At 34.2% G+C, this 18,993-nt stretch overlaps 1 protein-coding gene across 15 annotated transcripts in view; it reads left to right on the forward strand.

The window, feature by feature from the left end:
* Nucleotides 1-18,993, forward strand: part of Tpst (tyrosylprotein sulfotransferase) — a 375,255-nt gene that overhangs the window by 352,518 nt on the left and 3,744 nt on the right. For 14 of the 15 annotated variants that reach the window (XM_083078154.1, XM_083078156.1, XM_083078149.1 and 11 more), the window contains 6 exons: nucleotides 11,814-12,024; nucleotides 14,723-14,856; nucleotides 15,052-15,160; nucleotides 15,769-15,963; nucleotides 16,285-16,538; nucleotides 17,128-17,325. In XM_083078154.1, coding sequence (XP_082934280.1) covers nucleotides 11,881-12,024; nucleotides 14,723-14,856; nucleotides 15,052-15,160; nucleotides 15,769-15,963; nucleotides 16,285-16,538; nucleotides 17,128-17,325 — 1,034 coding nt within the window. In that variant the 5' untranslated portion in view covers nucleotides 11,814-11,880. The remainder of the gene's footprint in view (nucleotides 1-11,813; nucleotides 12,025-14,722; nucleotides 14,857-15,051; nucleotides 15,161-15,768; nucleotides 15,964-16,284; nucleotides 16,539-17,127; nucleotides 17,326-18,993) is intronic. The other variant, XM_083078164.1, reaches the window with a different exon arrangement.

Consider the following 18,993-nt stretch of genomic DNA (forward strand, 5'->3'; position numbering starts at 1 on the left):
CAGCTATTCTGTCGCATTGATTACTTAATGATCAAAGATTAATCCTCAAAATCAATTTTTCCTCGGTAAAAGTCCAATTGAGTGCTACATAACTAGATTATAAAAACATGATTTAGAAAACGGTCTGGCTTTCGATTAATTTGAAACAAAATTATAATGTTGGTTGATAAAGTTGTTTTTACAAGAAATCGAATTCTTCCAACTAGCAGAATCTTTGGAATAATTCATTTCTTTTTCAACGAAAAGGTTGAGAATGTTATACGATATCCCTTGGAAGGTCTATAAATTGGGATTACAAAGATCAAACTTGGTGTTGTGTGGGTATTGTAACTCGCGCGAATATCTCGGGATGTTAATCCTGAAATCCGCGAGACATTAGTCTCCCTCTCTAAGGTTTATCTGTAGCTTAGTAACTTGTGAATTATGCGAAAAAAATATAAGTTTGTCTCTTATAAGTTCTGTCAATTATTTAACAAATTTGTTTAAATATCGCAAGTGTCAAAAAATTAAATAGGAAAGCACATAAAAGTTTGAAAGATAGCATATATATTACAATGTGATATTTTTAATGTGTTTCTTGCGAAGAATATTTTAAGAATTAAAAGAGACTTTAAGGGAAGATTTTGCAAACCGATGCATTTTGATTGCGACAAGAAGTCGACAAGAAATAACGACGCAAAGTATCTGAATATTATGCTGCGTGCAGTTGATTTCCTCTCTGGAATCCCTTTCTCACCCCCGAACAACCACAGATTCCTGGTTATTTTACGATAGCATCGATTTTCCATTTCTTTCGCTTCGGTTCCGGAAAAGGAGTCACATCGTTATTACATAATCATTATCATATCGTTTGCATCAATATAAGCGTGATCGCTATTTATCGTTGTAGCATGTGTATGGAATGTTTCGAATTTTTCGCACATATTCTTTGCATATTTTTATCCACGAATTCCTTAGACCTCTGAATTTTCTGTCGGGACAAAGGTGTGATTGGATCTTTTTCCGAAATATTTTTCTACAATAAATATTTTAATATTTTATTTTTAATATTTTTTAAATGTTTGAATAAACTATAATAACTTATTTAATTAATATATTTATTACAATTAATATAATTATTACAATTAAATCAATGCAATTTGATAACGAGTTGCAATAATAATATTAATAACAAATTAATAGTGTCCTTACGCAGCTATTATGGCTCACGCGGATTGAAATTTTATTAAAATAAAATAATTACGCGAATATCGCGAGACTGATAAATATATCGTTATGACTGACGAGATGTTCCATTATCGCGATATTTATCAGCCTCGGTTTCAATATTTCGTTGCGAAAGAAACGCAAATGTATGGGAAGTGCATTTGAGAAGAAAAACACGAGATATATTACGCGCATATTTTTCATTTCTATCGGATTTTTTTTCGTTTTTCCTCGCTTTTTCTTTTTTTTAAAGCCGATTTTACAAAGGTGCTCTCGCTTCGAACACAGCTGGCTTCGGTCTCTAATTACTTCGTTCTCTTTCCGACGATATTCTGTTTATTCCAGAGGATGGAGAAGGTCTGTCTGGCACATAAAAGCGTCCGCGAGCGACAACAAAAAGGGACGATGCAAATATACAAATGCACGAATGGCAGAAGCGGATATTTCTCGCTCGCGGTATTGAAAAATTGAGTGCTCCGGCGTAAAGCTTGGGAAGGTGGGTCATTCTTTTATTCCCCCCTCCCCCAGTCTCTCTCTCTCTGGCGAGGATTTGGGATCCATACATTTTCCATATATTTTTGATAGCTCTCTGTTCTCTTAATCGAAAAGTCGCGTGAAAAATATTGACCGTGTTCGACCGGAAATACAATCTCGCATAAAATATGCGATAGTATATCGTTAGAATAAAAGTGATGTACGAAATTTTTTTATTGCCTTTTGTTCAAGTTTCGGTAAAATCTACATTGCATGTAATTAATTTACACTGAAAAAAAAGATTATGTTAATATAATTATGTTAATATATTTTTAGAATAACTTGAAGAATTTAGAGAGAATTTATGCTAATTTAAGGGAGGGGGAGAATCAAAAAATGCGTAATAGTTTTCACACTATTTGCATTTTGTACGAGGCTCCTGTTTCGCCCGTTTCTGTTGTGATGATGCCATTTAAATTCAATTTCCTCCTTTCGATCGGAAAACTAGTGAAAATGTAAACTAATGTTGCGGCGACAAGGTACTCGTTCGGTTCGACCGGAATATATTAAATATGGCAAAATTTATCGTGTTGAGATGCTACACTCCTGTTTCCTTCGCCTCAGCATTCGAGAGATGTAAGATACATACAGTAACGTGTTTTATCGCTCGTTTCTCGTCGAATGTAGGTTACATTGCGATTCCAGACAAAAGCGAAAGCAAAAAGACTGAGCAAGAAAGAGCGATTTGAAAGAATATCGTATTTCTGTGCGCGATGCGCGATAGTAAGAGGAATTTACGGTCGTAAAATGCAAAATCATCGCTTCTCACGGGCATTTTAGACGAAATACAAATCAACTCGTGAAAAACAAGCACATCTTCGCAAAGTGATTTTGATATATCCACTAGAGAAAACACCTCGAAGATTGAATTCGCGCGAAGGAAAATCTTAAAGATTTGGGGTAATGGAAGAAAAATGTTACGTGAGAAAATATTATTCGACATACGACCCTATTTAAACGTCTTATAAGTTAGCGGAACAAAATGGGCGGAATCAATTATAATTGATATTTTTATTTGTTGCTCATTTGTTGCTAAAAAGTTGCCAAAGAAAAAAATTTGTTGCTCTGTAATTTAAAAAAAAAAATCATGTTCCGCTAAAGGAAGATTAAGTTAGCGGAACAATATATATAACAACAAAATTATACATAATAATAATATAAAAATTTATTGCTAATTTGTTGCTAATTTGTTGCTCTTAAAATATTCAATTTGTTGCTTGCAAAATAAATTTAAACAATAGCGAAAAACTTTTCACAGCGAGCAAAGTTACAAGAGTAAACTATCAGAAAAAAATTTGTTGCTCGTTTAAATTTGATATTGGAATATAGATTGAATTTGTTGCTTTCGAAATATCCAAGTTCCGAATTTGTTGCTCGCGCAATAAGTTTAAATAATAACGAAAAATCTTTCACAGCGTGCAAAGTTTAAATTACATCGAAAACATATTGACTGAATTTTTACTTAATATATTTGGCACAAGTATTCAAGGCCATATAAATCTTATTAATTGTTATTGTATCGTCATATACATATTCTTGTAAATTAATTTGTTATGTGTGTGAGAGGGTTTATTATCATTATTTAAACTTATTGCAACAAACTCGAAACTTGGATATTTCGAAAGCAACAAATTCAAACAATATCTCAATATCAAATTTAAGCGTGCAACAAATTTTTTTCTAGTAGTTTACTCTTGTAGCTTTGCACGCTCTGAAAGGTTTCTCATCATTATTTAAACTTAATGCACGAGTAACAAATTCGGAACTTGGATATTTCGAGAGCAACAAATTCAACCTATATTCCAATATCAAATTTAAGCGAGCAACAAATTTTTTTCTGATAGTTTACTCTTGTAGCTTTGCACGCTGTGAAAAGTTTTCCGCTATTGTTTAAATTTATTTTGCAAGCAAAAAATTGAATATTTTAAGAGCAACAAATTAGCAACAAATTTTTATATTATTATTATGTATAATTTTGTTGTTATGTATTGTTCCGCTAACTTAATCTTCCTTTAGCGGAACATGATTTTTTTAAAAAAATTACAGAGCAACAAATTTTTTTCTTTGGCAACTTTTTAGCAACAAATGAGCAACAAATAAAAATATCAATTATAATTAATTCCGCCCATTTTTGTTCCGCTAACTTATAACTTTTCATATTATTTGTAATTGTTGAAACAAAATTATTCGATAAAATTGTGATATAAATATCTTTGACATTTATAAATACCGGATAAACGCAGTATCATGACTCAAAATATGTATGATAATATATCTGACGTTTTGTAAATGTTTATTCGTTAAACTGCACGTCTCGCAAACACGGAAAAGTTATTGTAGTTTCAGAGTTATATAATTTGTATGCGAGAACTCGAGGTCGATACAGAGGGATTAAATCTAACTCTCCCTTTCTCGGTTGCTCTGGCTTCGAAAAGCATTCTCGATCCAAGTATCGAAAGCTCGTTGGCCATTTCCTCTCCTCTCGTCGTCGCAATCCACGCACGTTTCTAATATCCTGAAGCGTTGAAAAGGGATCATGTTTCTATAAATATTTCTCACCTATTGATTTTCCCGCCAATATTACATTCTGCAGAGAGAATTGCATTAGATGCCCTTTGTTTTTCTTGTCCCGATCTTTAGCAAGAGTCCTGCAAAGTCCCGTAATTGATTCGAAATTGAAGAACTTTCTTGCCTCCTTCGTTTCTTACTCTTGTTATTTAACGCTCGCTCTTAATCCATTGAAGAGAATTTTTTAACATAAAGCTCGAATATACAGTGTGTCGTGGAATCGCCTGTCAATGGATACATAGTGTTATTTTTGGCAAAATATTTAATCGGTGAAAGAAACGAAATATCGATGGCTTTCAAACTACAAATCACTGAAAATCAAAGCAAATTAAGCGAATTTTTTAAATTGAGCCTCGCAGCCAAAAATAATTAACGAAACATCATTCGCGTTCAGTTTGCAGAAATTTAACAAAGTGCTATGAGAATAATTAATTTGATCTCTTAATATATACAATTTCATTTGTATGCACACACATACAAATTATATATATTTCTTAAAATAATATTTTATGCCGCAAATTATCTATTATTCGAGAAATACGACCTGTTATGTAATTAATTATGAAGTTGAAATTAATTAAATTTAATTTAATTTAAAAATATCATTGTTGTGATATTTTAATATCTGTCAAGAAACTATGCTTGGTCCGGATAGGACGAGAAAACGAGCGATAAAATACTGTATATAGATGATTTATTTAAAAAGCCGTTTAAAAATTTGTTGTGGACCATTGCTCGCGGCAATTCAATATAAATCCAGATCGATCGTCGCAAACAACGGATCGGTTATAAAAAATATCTATTTTTAGTACGTTACTGACAAATTGGCTGAATTGGACAGTTTTTTATCTGAAACGATGGTCACATATCTCCCTCTCTATGTATAACGTGTTTAGTTTGCTCGACTGATGGAAATTGAGAGAGGTATTTAGGAGAGAGTTATTTCTTCTTCGAAAGCGAATCACGAATCCTTTAATAAAATTCTCAATCATTTTCATATTTTTCTTAAGATTAACCTTTTCTTTAATAAGATTTAACATTGATGTCGCGATAACATCGCTAACGCAGATCCAGTATCCGTTTATTTCCGAACACCTTGTAAGTAGAAATCCATTGCGAATTCTGTCGGGGATAATGGATCGTCTGAAATAGTTCTAGACTAAGATGAAATTCTACGAAGCGCGATCCTTCCGTTTGGATGCAGGGAAAATCGATCGTTTGTGGTATCGCGTGGGTAAACTTCATTGTGTTTTTCGATACGAGATGTTTCAGCCGATAATAATTCTTCGGTGGAGAATTATGCCTCAAATTATGACGTAGACTGAACGAAAATCGTCAGAGATCGTACACGCGAAAACGCAAAAGGTTCACGAGGATTAACGATTACGAGCACGATTATCGTCGAGTTTATCGGTAGGTATGATCCATCGATAATGACGGCATAAAAATCCACAAAACAATCACATCAAGTCATTGCAACGTTCATGATAAATATGAAAAATATTCAAAATTATATTCACGTACACCTGTCATCCTAAAAATTATTAAATTCACTTTAGACCGGCTACATAATTCACGACAGAGCGAATTTTATTTATAAATCTACGCGCCGTGTGTGATAGAAAAATATTTGCACACATACATATATATAGGATACGTATATCATAATAAATCAAAATACACCCGGTGCATGAAATCATAAATGAAATTCAGTTCTGAATCCTGTCGCGAATTATGGATCGTGTAATAAAGCGAGGGCTTTAGCGTAATCAATACTCTAACCGATCTGATTATTCCAAAGCGAATGTTTCTTTTCTTTCTTTCTTTTTTTTCGACATTTTTTTTTCTCCGACAAAATCACAAAGAAGCTTTCTCTTGCACCCGGCTAAAAGGTCAAAGGTTAGTAGTACACTGTTAATACTTTGCGCGCAATTAAGTGGCTATTAAGTGGGCGAGACGGTTTGACTCATCTAATCCAGTTTTATCCCTCGCCCCCTCGCTCCATCCCTGCTTCACCCTCACGACGACACTCGCGCAGGGACATGGACAATGTCGGGTGAACTGGTTTACTTTCGGCGAAAATTTGTTCCACCGCCAATAATAAACCAATCGCCCTCAAGTGAAATCAATGCAATTAAAGTGACATGGAGCGATAAAAGCGAAAAGCGGTATTTGATTTTTGCGATATTCGTCCGGTTAAATTCGCGCCGCGAATCATCGATGGTCTCTCTTGACGGTCCGACCCGGCAAATCCGAATTATTTCTCGCTGCGAGACGATAAATCGAACGATTAAATCTCACGCTGACCCGGCCTATCCCGACCAAAACGCGCCGGGGCGGAAATTGAAGGGGTTTTACAAAATGCTTTACGAACGGAAGGCGGGTTGAATCGCGAAATTTCGTGATTTCCCTCGTAGACGGTGTAATTAAAACTTATTTATCGGTTCATGTGAGAATTATCGCAGAAAATCGATAACAAGAGAGATGATAAAATCAAACAGTATTCATATATGTATTCTTGACTTGTAAAAAGACGAAATGTAGATTAGAAATTAAGATGGAGGTAAAACGCGATATTATTATTATTACATCATTCTTAGAACTCTTGGAAAGGCTATTTCATCCGCGAGATAATTTTCGAGGCGACAATGTCTATTGTCATCGCTCTATTGTGAATGCCAAATGTTCTCTCGAGCGATTGATCTTTGGAAGGAGAATTGAAGGCAAAGAAGCAAAGTCCTACGACGTTTTGCATTAGGACAATGCATCCTGCGCGACAGTTTTCGACTTCTCCCCTTGGAAAAACACTCGAGTGCTTCCGCAACTTAACTGTACTCTACAGATTGCTGAGCTTCTGTCGCCGAAAGGCAAACTCTTCTCCTCCTCGTAAAACCGAAGAATTGTCCCCCGAAAGAACATTATTTTGCGTCAATCGATAACATCCAGAGCGACGTAACCGAATCCTCCGAAGAAGAAAACTTGCGGTTGTGCTTCCGTAAGAGTGTGGAGGGAATTTGCGAGGAATCTATTTTCGGAGGAGACAACCGGAATCGCCGCAAGTTTGGAAAATGGCGAAAATCATGAAATATAGTCGGGAGAATAGATATCCCATCTCTTTTTTTCCGGACGACATATTATAAGTTTCAAAAATTCCAGAGAGTACTTGACAAATTATTAAAAAAATCTATAAAAGTGTTCTACTAAGAAAAGTGAAGACACAGCAAAATTTTTAATACAGTTACCCTAAATAATAATTACGTATTATTATTTTGACAATTCTGAAACTTCGTTGCAGAGAAGCAACAGATTTTGATTCCAAATTTTGAAACACCCTGTACGTACGATAAATACCTGATTTGGCGCTTTGACGCGTGGCGAAATTAGATTCGACATTTGTTTAACTTTCGACTCGATTCGCGGTTTAGGTTGCGAGCTTGGGCGCTTCTCTATTAGCAGGTAATTCACGGGCGACGTGATGTACGCACCGATGTTGCATTTGCGTTTCGCGATTCCGGGTTTCCGGGAGGCATGCTTCCTCGTTTCCCGACCTATAATTGCCGCCATTAAAAGATTGCCGAGGCAGAGAATACACAATTTCAGCGCGTAATCTAAATGTCGCCAGCGAGATATTGTCGCTTGTTACGTTTGCAAATTTATAATCTTTACACTCTCTTTCTCTGGTAAAGTAAAAAGGTAAATATAAAAGAACAATATAAAATAATATGAAATAAAAATATAAAATATAAATTATAAAAATACAAATTAATAGAAAATAAAATTTAAATATAAATATAAAGTAAATTAATAAACAACGTTTATTTTCATAATAAATATGAAAACAAATTGTATGTATTTTTATATAAATGTATGTATGTGACATGATACAAATATCATATATATTATCGCAACATAAATATAATTCATATACAGCGTAAAATTAAACTAATTTCGCAGGCGCAAAATCTTTTGATAAACTCACAGAACATTTTTTTTTATTAAAATTCGATCGAAAACCTTCTCTTTCGCGCTTTTTTAATTTTCACGGTGTTAAATATCCTTATTAATATTACCGTATGAGAAATATGCTGGAAGAGCAAAGAGTCGCTCGGTGCAAAAAGCCGTCAGTTTTCATTTTTTCCGCTGGCGCAACATTAACGTAATACCGCTTCTCAGCATCTAGTCGACGCTTTTCAAAAGCGACCGTAGCAACCGTAAGGGAATTTTGTTGTAAGATAAAAAGCAAAAAATAACGGCCATCGTCGTGCTAAGTAAGTTTGACCGCTCTGCTCTCAACGTGTGGCTTTAAAGTTTTCTCCAACTGAACTTCAGCCACCCCGATCGACTTTCGATAGCGATGGGGGATAACAAAGCGAAATCTCGATCGATTATGGTGATCCGGCTCACTTAACGATAGCATCTCATCTATGTGATAATGAACGTTAGAAACAAAATGAAGCGAATCTGTGTACTTAATCAAGGATGAAATGAACCAAGAAACCCACCCGTTAACATTTTGTGTGTATATTGTGCGATATTAATTTTTTTTTTTCAACGAAAATCGAATACTAGACACGTAAAATATTGAAAAAGGCACGTCAAAAATGCAAAATAGCATACTCGGTGTTGCGAGATAAAAATTCTCGATGAAATTTCAGATAAACATTGCAAATAACAATAACGATTCTAGAAACGCACGAGCATGGAAACTAATTTCGCACTCGTTACATTGCGTTATTACTATCAAAATAATAATAATTGTTTATTATTTTCCAGTTTGTCCCTCGGGTTTACTCGGTGATTTTCCAGTCCGCAGCATTCGACGATGCCATTATTATTATTATTGTTATTATTATTGCAACTACAATAATATCTATCATCGTATCGTTAAATGCCACCTAATTCTATATTGCTGCGCGATGAATATCAATTGCGTCATCGCAATTGATGTTGAATCATGAATTCTGAAATCAATTTTGCGCGAACGAATATTATGATCGCGAATATATACCGTTGTCAGAAAATTTCGGCCCAATTTCTTCCCATGCGTTTCGTTTCTCCGCTTTTCTGATCACCTAGGGTGTTGTGTTTTCGAGCCATTATTGTTACCGTTGATTGCGTAGTTTCGGATGAAAGGGATGTTACGCGTTTCCTATATCAAGTCTATGTATAATGAGCATCTTTTGTCCGCGTCTGTCCCGCACGCGGCCTGTCCGCTATTGTTCCGCAATTTTCGCGATTAAAGTTTAAATTGCTCGCGAACTGGGCGGCGATGGATGAGCTTGATGGAAATGGAACATTTGTGATTATACACGCGGAAGATTCAAGTCAAATATTTGATGGGCATCGTAACTTTTGGCCGAATTCGCCGCGCGGTTGCAAAACGAAGATCGCTCCATGTTACACTCACCCCTCCCCCTCCCCTTTCCCTTTCCCTCCGTTGTTGCATGTTGCAAATTACTGTTCAACAAAATTGGAACTCCACCAATGGAAATGTACTGTGGAGCTGGAATAATAACTCGACGCGATATTTCTAGAGAATTTCGGATTCGTACCTTTGTCATTTGCATCAAGTTTAATATAAAAAAATAAAATGTTACATTAAATGTTATTATATTAAAAAAAATAATTAAATATCTTCAGCGCGAAACATTTGGCGTATTTTGTTAATTAATTCTTTTAAATCATTTATAACTACTTATTTGTCGATATATTTTATAGTCTTCCCTCAAACTTCTTTTTTATTAAGAAAAAATAATATTACATTCTTATAAATCTATTTTTCCTTTTTTAAATCGATATATCCCAGGATTCAATATTTTCTTCCGCAATTCCAATTTCGTTGAACAACAGTGTGCGTTGCGCAATACTAAGGAGGGATAATTCGAACGATTCGGGATGAATCGATAGCTTTTCTAGAAACTTAACTGAGAACCACCCTCCACCCCCACCGGGATCGATTCGTTCTCGTTAGCGCGTCAGTCAAGCAACGACGTCGATTATAATGGGATATCGGTTTAAAGATACCGGACGTCACTAAAGCACATTGAACTTTCATTAAACTTACGCATCGACGGCGAAACGCGGCGTACAATTACGTAAAGTCGTCGTTGGAAAACGGAAAATGTGATGTAACCTGGTATTCTCTTTCTTCCTCTCTCCCTCTCTCTCCTTCTCGACTTACTATTATTTCCTGCTTTTCCATGAGGCAGTAAATTACAATTCGTTTTAAAAAAAAAGGTATTAATCCAGTGTGTGCTGTAATTTTGACTTCGTTTAGATATTGTTATTCAAATAATACCGAGAATAGATTTACGAGAAATATTACAGTCTTTCCCGTAAATTAAAGAGATTTCCATGATTTTCTCATTCTTGAAAAGTAATATTTAAACAGATAAAAATTTCATGCTTAACATTTTAGCGTTTTATCCGAGCCATAATTTTTTGGATAATTTAAAAAAGATATATCGCGTTTCTAATGATTATCTAATCGAACTGTCAATTTTTCTAGGGTGGTTCACTTTGACATTTGACGCGTTTCAGGGTCGCTTTTTTCCAAAATTATAATTTATTTCGCGCTATTCAGATGGATGCAGAGTAATTCTCGATGCATAGGTTGCTTGTATCGATCCATTAGTATATGATTGAATGGTAAGATATGCGTTTTTCGAAATATGTCATTCAAATACGGAAGAGTAACAATATTTTTCAAGTGTTAGACGCGTCATAAACATCGATCCCGTTCAAGATCTCTTTCTTCCTATTTTTATTTATCTCTCTCTCTCATGGCGCTGCAAGGATATCAATTTTACGACGACGACTCGACATGTTAGACAAATATCGAGCTTAAGGTGCCGTGCGTGAAAACAATATCGACAGCACACATCCGGAAGAACCGGACAAGATTCATGGGAACCGGAAAAGCGATCGAAGAAAAGAAGGGCGGAGAGAAAAGCTCGTGATAAAACGCGCGTGTATTTTATATCTAGATAGAGATATCTTCTTGAAGATGTGAACAGTGAATTTCCGAAACTGTTGGACTGGCAAACCTCGTTTCACTACTCTTCGATTCGGACGCTTCAAATCTCCGAAAAAGGATCGGAACTTAATCTTTTACAGTCTATCCACAGAGTGGATCAGCGAGAATTGTCGAGGATGGGCGAATTTGTCGAAAAAATTTATTTTAAAAATTTACTTCCTAATTAAATATCAAGTTATTTTAAAATTAATGATGCAAAAATGAAATTTAACTTTATATTGTGATAAAAATATGAAACAAATGTGAAAAATCAAAGATTAATCCAGATCTATGAATGAACTAGATTCGTGATTTTCTTAAAATCTTTTATGATGATTATAAAATTTGCGAGAGAACAAATTTTAATTTTAATTTAATTTCAATTTAATTAATTTCAATTTTAATTTTAATAAATCGCAGTTATTCAAAAATTTTATATACATTTCGGAAACATTCATTTTATGAAAGGGGATTTGATTGTGTTTTACAGATACAATGAGGTAGTAAATTATCCACGGAGCACCTGATGAGAGGCGATTTTTAACACGGCGGGCGACATGTTGTTCCTGTCGAGCCGCAGCAGCCGGAAAGGGCCCATCGCTTGTCTAGTGGGCCTTCTCCTCGTTTTCGCCCTCTATCAGCTGGGCATTATTTGCGGCTCCACTAGGTACATGCCCACGGCCGTCATGGTTAGTAAGGAGGTGAGTGTTTCAGCCAAACTGTAATTTACTATGCGATATAAAAATCACATATCTTTTTCTTGATAACTAGAAATAAAATAGGTTTTTTATTAATTAATTAAGGTACAATTTTATTAAATATATGTAGATAAAGATTCATAAAAAATGTTAAATATATATGTAATTAATATCTATATAATATATAATTATATAAATATACAGGGTTTGCCAAAAGTGTGGAAACCCCCCCCTTAATATTTCGAAAAATACGCATTTTAAAAAAAAATGTTTCATACAAAAGTTATAGAGTTTTATGTGGCGCATTACACAGCAACATTATTATGACCTCGAATAGCGTTGTCAAGGTTATGTGAAGGTCACCTCCAACTTTTTAAAAAAAATATGTAATTGTTAATTGCAAATTACATATTTTTTCTTAGAAACAACTATGTTTTTTCTTTACACCAATTGATTCCTCTCATTATTTTGTACATAAAAGTATTAAGGTAAGATAATCGAAAAATGAATATTTTACTAGATATTTTATGGTTTATGTAAAATTAAGAAATGATTTCAAGCCTCATAACTCGGAAAGTACTTATGAAAACTAACTTAATTATAGTGTTTTGGAAAGCTCTCGAGATAAGCTACAAGAATATGCAAAAGCATATAGGGTGTCCCATTTAAAAAGTTGGAGGTGACCTTCACATAACCTTGACAACGCTATTCGAGGTCATAATAATGTTGCTGTGTAATGCGCCACATAAAACCCTATAACTTTTGTATGAAACATTTTTTTTAAAAATGCGTATTTTTCGAAATATTAAGGAGTTTCTACACTTTTGGCAAACCCTGTATAATTAAAAATGTGCAGTATATTTTTTCGAAGCAATTATTAATTCTCTTTCTCTTTTTCTGTTGAAATTTTAATTATTCATATTACGAAAGAGAGAAAACTCCATTCTCGTTCCTTCCCAATGCGATAATAACAATAATAATTAATTGGAATAATAATAACGATAATATGGGCGCGATACATTATCACGGCTCGAGTCTCATGGAGCCTATACATTATTAATCGGCAATTAATGGCTGTCAAAGTATTAATTGCGTCGAGCTTGTTAAGAGCTCTGTTTCATGCAAATATCGAATTTTAATCCGTCGAGCGAATTTGCTGATTATGAATACGTCGCTCTACAAATTAAAATTTAGTAGACAAAATTTATTTGAATCCAAATGAGCTTTGTGAAAATAAACATTGTCTTAAACAAGTAGCATCCTTTTGTAGCGCCTGCATATTTTGGTAATTGAAAAATTAGTCGCGAGAGATTAAAACTTTTTTTTCAATTCAATAAACGTTTTCGTGATTTTCCCAAAAATTCTTTAATTTTTTAAATTTTTAAATTAATTTTAAATTTAAAAAAAAATAACATTTTTGTAATTTTTGCAAAAACTTTTGAGCAAGAAATGTAATAATGATTCTCCCAGTCATTCAAAAATTCTCGTCACGATACTTTGACATGTTATTAAGTGAAAGATTACTAGATATATAGTCTAGTTACTTAATATACGTAAAATGGAACATATGTGGAACGTGGCATAGAAATGAAAGATTAATCTCGCGTATCTTTCGCCACGTTTTCGGTGTGTAATTGCGAAGGAGAAGAAAGATGACTACGAATTTACATAACTGTTGGATGAGGTATTAACGAACAGACTGGAGCTTCATTTTGGCCTTAATCAACGCCAAACTGCCGGACGTAGACGAAGCGATATCCGGCGTTCCTGAAGAATAGTTCGACCAAGTTATCCCACCGACAAAGTCGATACACTGTCGAGTCTAACTTTTGAGCCAACTACTCCGTGTCTTCTCGATCTACTTCCACCATCGACTTGAGAGAGACGTTTTATTAATTTTCTTGCAGACTTACTTTAATTGCGTTAAGGTAGTTATGGTAAAATATCGGAACGAACGATGAACAAGAGTTTATATCCCACTTACTTATGGGCCTAACTCAGTAAAATATGTAATAAAATAAAAAAGAATATATATAATTAATTTTTTCTAATTTTATAAAATTTTATATTTATTTATTTTGTTCATATTCCTCTTTTTTGTTAAATAAATAAATAAGTAGATAGATAAATAAATAAATAAAAATATATACACATAATATAATATTATATTATATATATTATAATAATATAAAGATGTGTATAAATATAGTTAAAAAAATATATATATACATATTTACTGACTTATTTATTTAATAAAATAGTAGGATAAAAGTCGAAATAAATAAACAAAATTTTTGTATAAAATACGAATGTTTTTTTTTATTTTATCTTGTTTCTAATTAAAAACGATTAAAAATGAAAGATTTTCTGCGAATTAACTTTACATGAATATAAATGTAACAAAGCAAAATATCTTCTTTTCTAATCCTTTATTCAATTTTTTAAGCAAACTTCGTAAACTGAATTTTAACGATGTCTATAAAATTGCAAAAGTAATGTTTTATAAATTAACAATAATTTAACGTAATTTTTTATTCGAATGATGATATGAATTTTCGATAAACTATTGTATTTTTCTTGTTAAATTTTTACCAAACAAGTAATAATATAGATGTATATTATGTATAAATTTTTACATGCTATATTTTACATACTAATTTTCATATATTATATATTTGATTATTATGTTTTTATCGAACAGAAATATGTGATCGGGCCGTTTGATCGCAAGACGTACACGTACGATCGTTACATGCCGCTCATTTTCATCGGCGGTGTACCACGATCAGGTACGACCTTGATGCGTGCCATGTTGGATGCACATCCTGACGTGAGGTGAGTGCTACGTTACCTGGACTTGGATATTTTAGATTTCAATATCGAAAAAGATAGACCTAAAAAAATAGAAATAATTTATATTATATTGAAAATATAATATAATGACTTATTATATAATATTATATTATATATTATATTCATATTATATAAAAAATTGATTTATTTAAAAAAATTTGGCAAACTTTATTCAAGGTGCGGACAAGAGACCAGAGTCATCCCGCGGATTCTCCAGATGAAGATGCATTGGTCGAAATCCGAGAAGGAGAATGTGCGACTTACCGAAGCGGGAATCTCGAAAGAAGTAAGTGTGTATGTCTTGAAAACGTGAGAAATAATGACGGCAAGTTATGATGAAAAAAGGAGAGAGACAGAAGAAATATATCTCAATGAAATGGGACAGATTTGAATAATGTATCCTCTGACGAAAAAGGAAAATAGAACTCTCGGGGAAAAAAGTTTCCAACGTTTTCTCTATTTATCGAGAGTGCGATACTACTTCTCTAGTACTCTTGAAAAACGCGGAAAAACGGGGAACCCCGGAAACTTTTCCACCCTAAGTAGGATACTTGGTTTTATTTAAATTCGCCCCGATATTTAAACGGTCTCCTCTCCCTCTTACCCTCCAAAACTCAGTAAAAGTACAAGATTTATGTACGCAGTTTGAATAATTGTATTTCACTATGGCGCAAAATTGTAAACTTTACTCTCCGAATCTTAAACTGGTCGTGTTGGTCCAAGAGCTAACATGGTAAGCTCGTTCACCTTCCAAAAAATATTAAAAAATACCTGGATATATTACATTTGAAACTTTCCTGTACTTTTATGCACATAAAAGAGAGAAGAAATGGTAGACATACCAAAATTCTTGTAGAAGTATTTCGGGATATCAAGACTGTTGCTCTTCTCCAGGTGATAGACAGCGCGATAGCAGCCTTCTGTCTGGAGATAATAGCACGACACGCCGAGCCGGCGCCAAGATTGTGCAACAAGGACCCACTCACCCTAAAGATGGGTTCGTACATCCTCGAACTCTTCCCGAACGCCAAATTTATATTCATGGTACGCGACGGACGTGCCACGGTGCATTCCATCATATCCAGGAAGGTGAGAAAAACTCTACATATTTTATACGTTACATTTTTCAAGATGTACATATTAAGATACCACGAAAGTTGCATCATTCTTTCTGTATTTCAAATTTTACTTCAGAAACCTAGTTGTCAAGAAATATTTTTTAAGCAACCTCTTTTTGTCAACTCTGGTAATTTTTTTCAATTTCTAAACATTAACAGTTTCTCCTCATTCAGCGTTTTTCAGCTTTTTAACGCATTTTTAGATACAGATATAGACGCGCGATCGATGATGTATAGAGCGATGCGATTCAATACGACGATTCTACAAGTAGCATCTTCTTTCCTCTTGCAGGTCACTATAACGGGGTTCGATTTATCGTCCTACCGGCAGTCTCTCATCAGATGGAATCACGCAATTTCCGTAATGTACGGCCAATGCAAGGAGCTAGGACCGGAAAGATGCTTGATGGTTCCATACGAGCAGCTGGTACTGCATCCACGTCAATGGATGAAGAAGATATTAAATTATTTGGACGTACCGTGGAACGAGTCCGTCATGCACCACGAGGAATTTATCAACAAACCTGGTGGAGTGCCTCTGAGCAAGTAAGAAGAAAAATAGGGAAAAAGAGAAGAAAAAAGAGAAAGAGAGATGCATTTAAACTTTAATTTAATAACATTTAATATACAATTAGTAGATTCATACATGTGCACGTTAAAATAACGTTACATGATGGTGAAGTTGTATATTAATTAATGTTAAAATATGTAATAATATAATGCTTTGCATTATAATTAATGCTAAAATTCAAACAAATTAATCATTTACATTATTAATGTTGAAGTAATATCGTAAGATGAGGCATCATTAAAATAAGAGGAAAAAGAAAGAGAGATGCATTTAAATTTACTTCAATACTATTTATAATATAGAATTAATAGATACATACATGTGCATGTTAAAATAATGTCACACGATGATGAAGTTACACATTAATTAATGTTAAAATATGTAATGATATAATGCTTCGCATTGCAATTAATGCTAAAACGAATTAGTCATTCACATTATTAATGTTGAAGTAATATCGATAATACGATAAAATGATGCATCATTAACATTAAAATAATGCAGTAAAGTTAATAAAAGCGATAAAATGAGCGTTAGATAATATTAACGTCACACGTTCAACAGGGTCGAGAGGTCGTCGGATCAAATTATAAAGCCCGTGAATCTGGCAGCGCTGACCAAATGGGTCGGCAACATTCCCGAGGACGTAGTGAGAGAGATGGCTGACATCGCGCCGATGCTCTCCGTGCTCGGCTACGATCCTTACGCGAATCCGCCCGTCTACGGTGCCCCGGATAGTTTAGTTAGCGACAACACCAGACGGTACGTGCCCATTCGATGTACTATACTTGTTACAGTTATCGTATACAGGATTGCTATCACGAGCAGTATTCAAATCGTGTGCAGTGAACCAAAACCGAAGTAGGACACAATTAATTTGACGTACTAATGTATGCCGTTGTACAGTTATGAGTCTAAATTAATTGATATTTCTGTTACGTCCAGACCCTTAAAAGATCGGGCCGTCTGGAAGGACGCAACCTACTTACCCGGTGACACACTTTTCGGGCGTGTGTATAGATTGGGTCGAGCGCACTGTCAGGGGCCTGGCACAGGTCAGTGACCAGAATGGTCCCTTTAACTCTGTGAGTGTCCTAGGCCATTACGCTCGTCGGTCCCTTTTCGGTAAGAGAATCGAATCTCTTTTACTCGGGACGGGACCCTGTGCGATTTCGGACTTCAAGGAATGAGAACGGGTAGCAAAATTAAATGAAGACTTTATTATAAATTATCATTTATTCAATAATTAGTCGTTTGAGCGATATGAAATGTTTACATAAAGATCTTTTCTAAAAATACAAAATATAGTTGAAAATTTTATATGTGTGTTGTTTGTATGTGTGAGGGAATTTCCGCGGGTGTTACATTGGTTCGGAGGACGTCAGCCAGGAATAAAAGTGGTAAATCTAATCTTAAGTATTAACCCTGGCTGGAGATTATTACAATTTTGTTACTTTTAATTTAAAATTTGCTATCTATACTAGTGGTCGAACGATTTACTGGACCGCCGATAGCCTGAGCCAGTCCTTCTCTTAACCGTTTGTTCCGGCGATTCCGCCAACGCCTATTGTTTGACCGCGAATTATGAGGCGACACTAGTAAAATTTAAGATACGCGATTTAAATACGGTAATTATTGATGAAGATAGATGATCGATCAGGTATATTAGGTCTCTATCAAGAAACGATCTTCAAGGTTTATTTATCGTTCAATCCTTTCATTTGACATATATCCGATCACAATTTGAAGAAGCAATTATATATATATATATATATATATATATATATATATATATATATATTTATATCGAGAAGAAAATTAAAGGGAACTAATGGGATAGATTGCTGTAAAGAATCTTTGGAGAGTGGAGAAGTATTCGTGAATTCCAATTCTGAAATCCGCAACGAATAGATAGGAGGAATATTCGTGAATTCCAATTCTGAAATCCGCAACGAATAGATAGGAGGAATATTCGTGAATTCCAATTCTGAAATCCGCAACGAATAGATAGGAGGAATATTCGTGAATTCCAATTCTGAAATCCGCAACGAATAGATAGGAGTAATATTCATGAATTCTAATTCTGAAATCCGCAACGAATAGATAGGAGTAATATTCGTGAATCCCAATTCTGAAATCCGCAACGAATAGATAGGAGGAATATTCGTGAATTCCAATTCTGAAATACGCAACGAATAGATAGGAGGAATATTCGTGAATTCCAATTCTGAAATCCGCAACGAATAGATAGGAGGAATATTCGTGAATTCCAATTCTGAAATCCGCAACGAATAGATAAGAGTTATATGGAAAGGGAATTGAATTGTTAACGATAAATTACTATTGATGGTTATTATGAAATTCTAACTGATCGAGAGTATTATTGATTAAATTTTTATTATTTTAAGGATCTATAATTCAAACTCTTTA

The sequence above is a fragment of the Camponotus vicinus genome, unplaced genomic scaffold (genome assembly GCF_025532165.1).
Source record: "Camponotus vicinus isolate PSW18456_S1 unplaced genomic scaffold, iyCamVici1.0 SCAF_1, whole genome shotgun sequence".
NCBI classification, from domain to species: Eukaryota; Metazoa; Arthropoda; class Insecta; order Hymenoptera; family Formicidae; genus Camponotus; species Camponotus vicinus.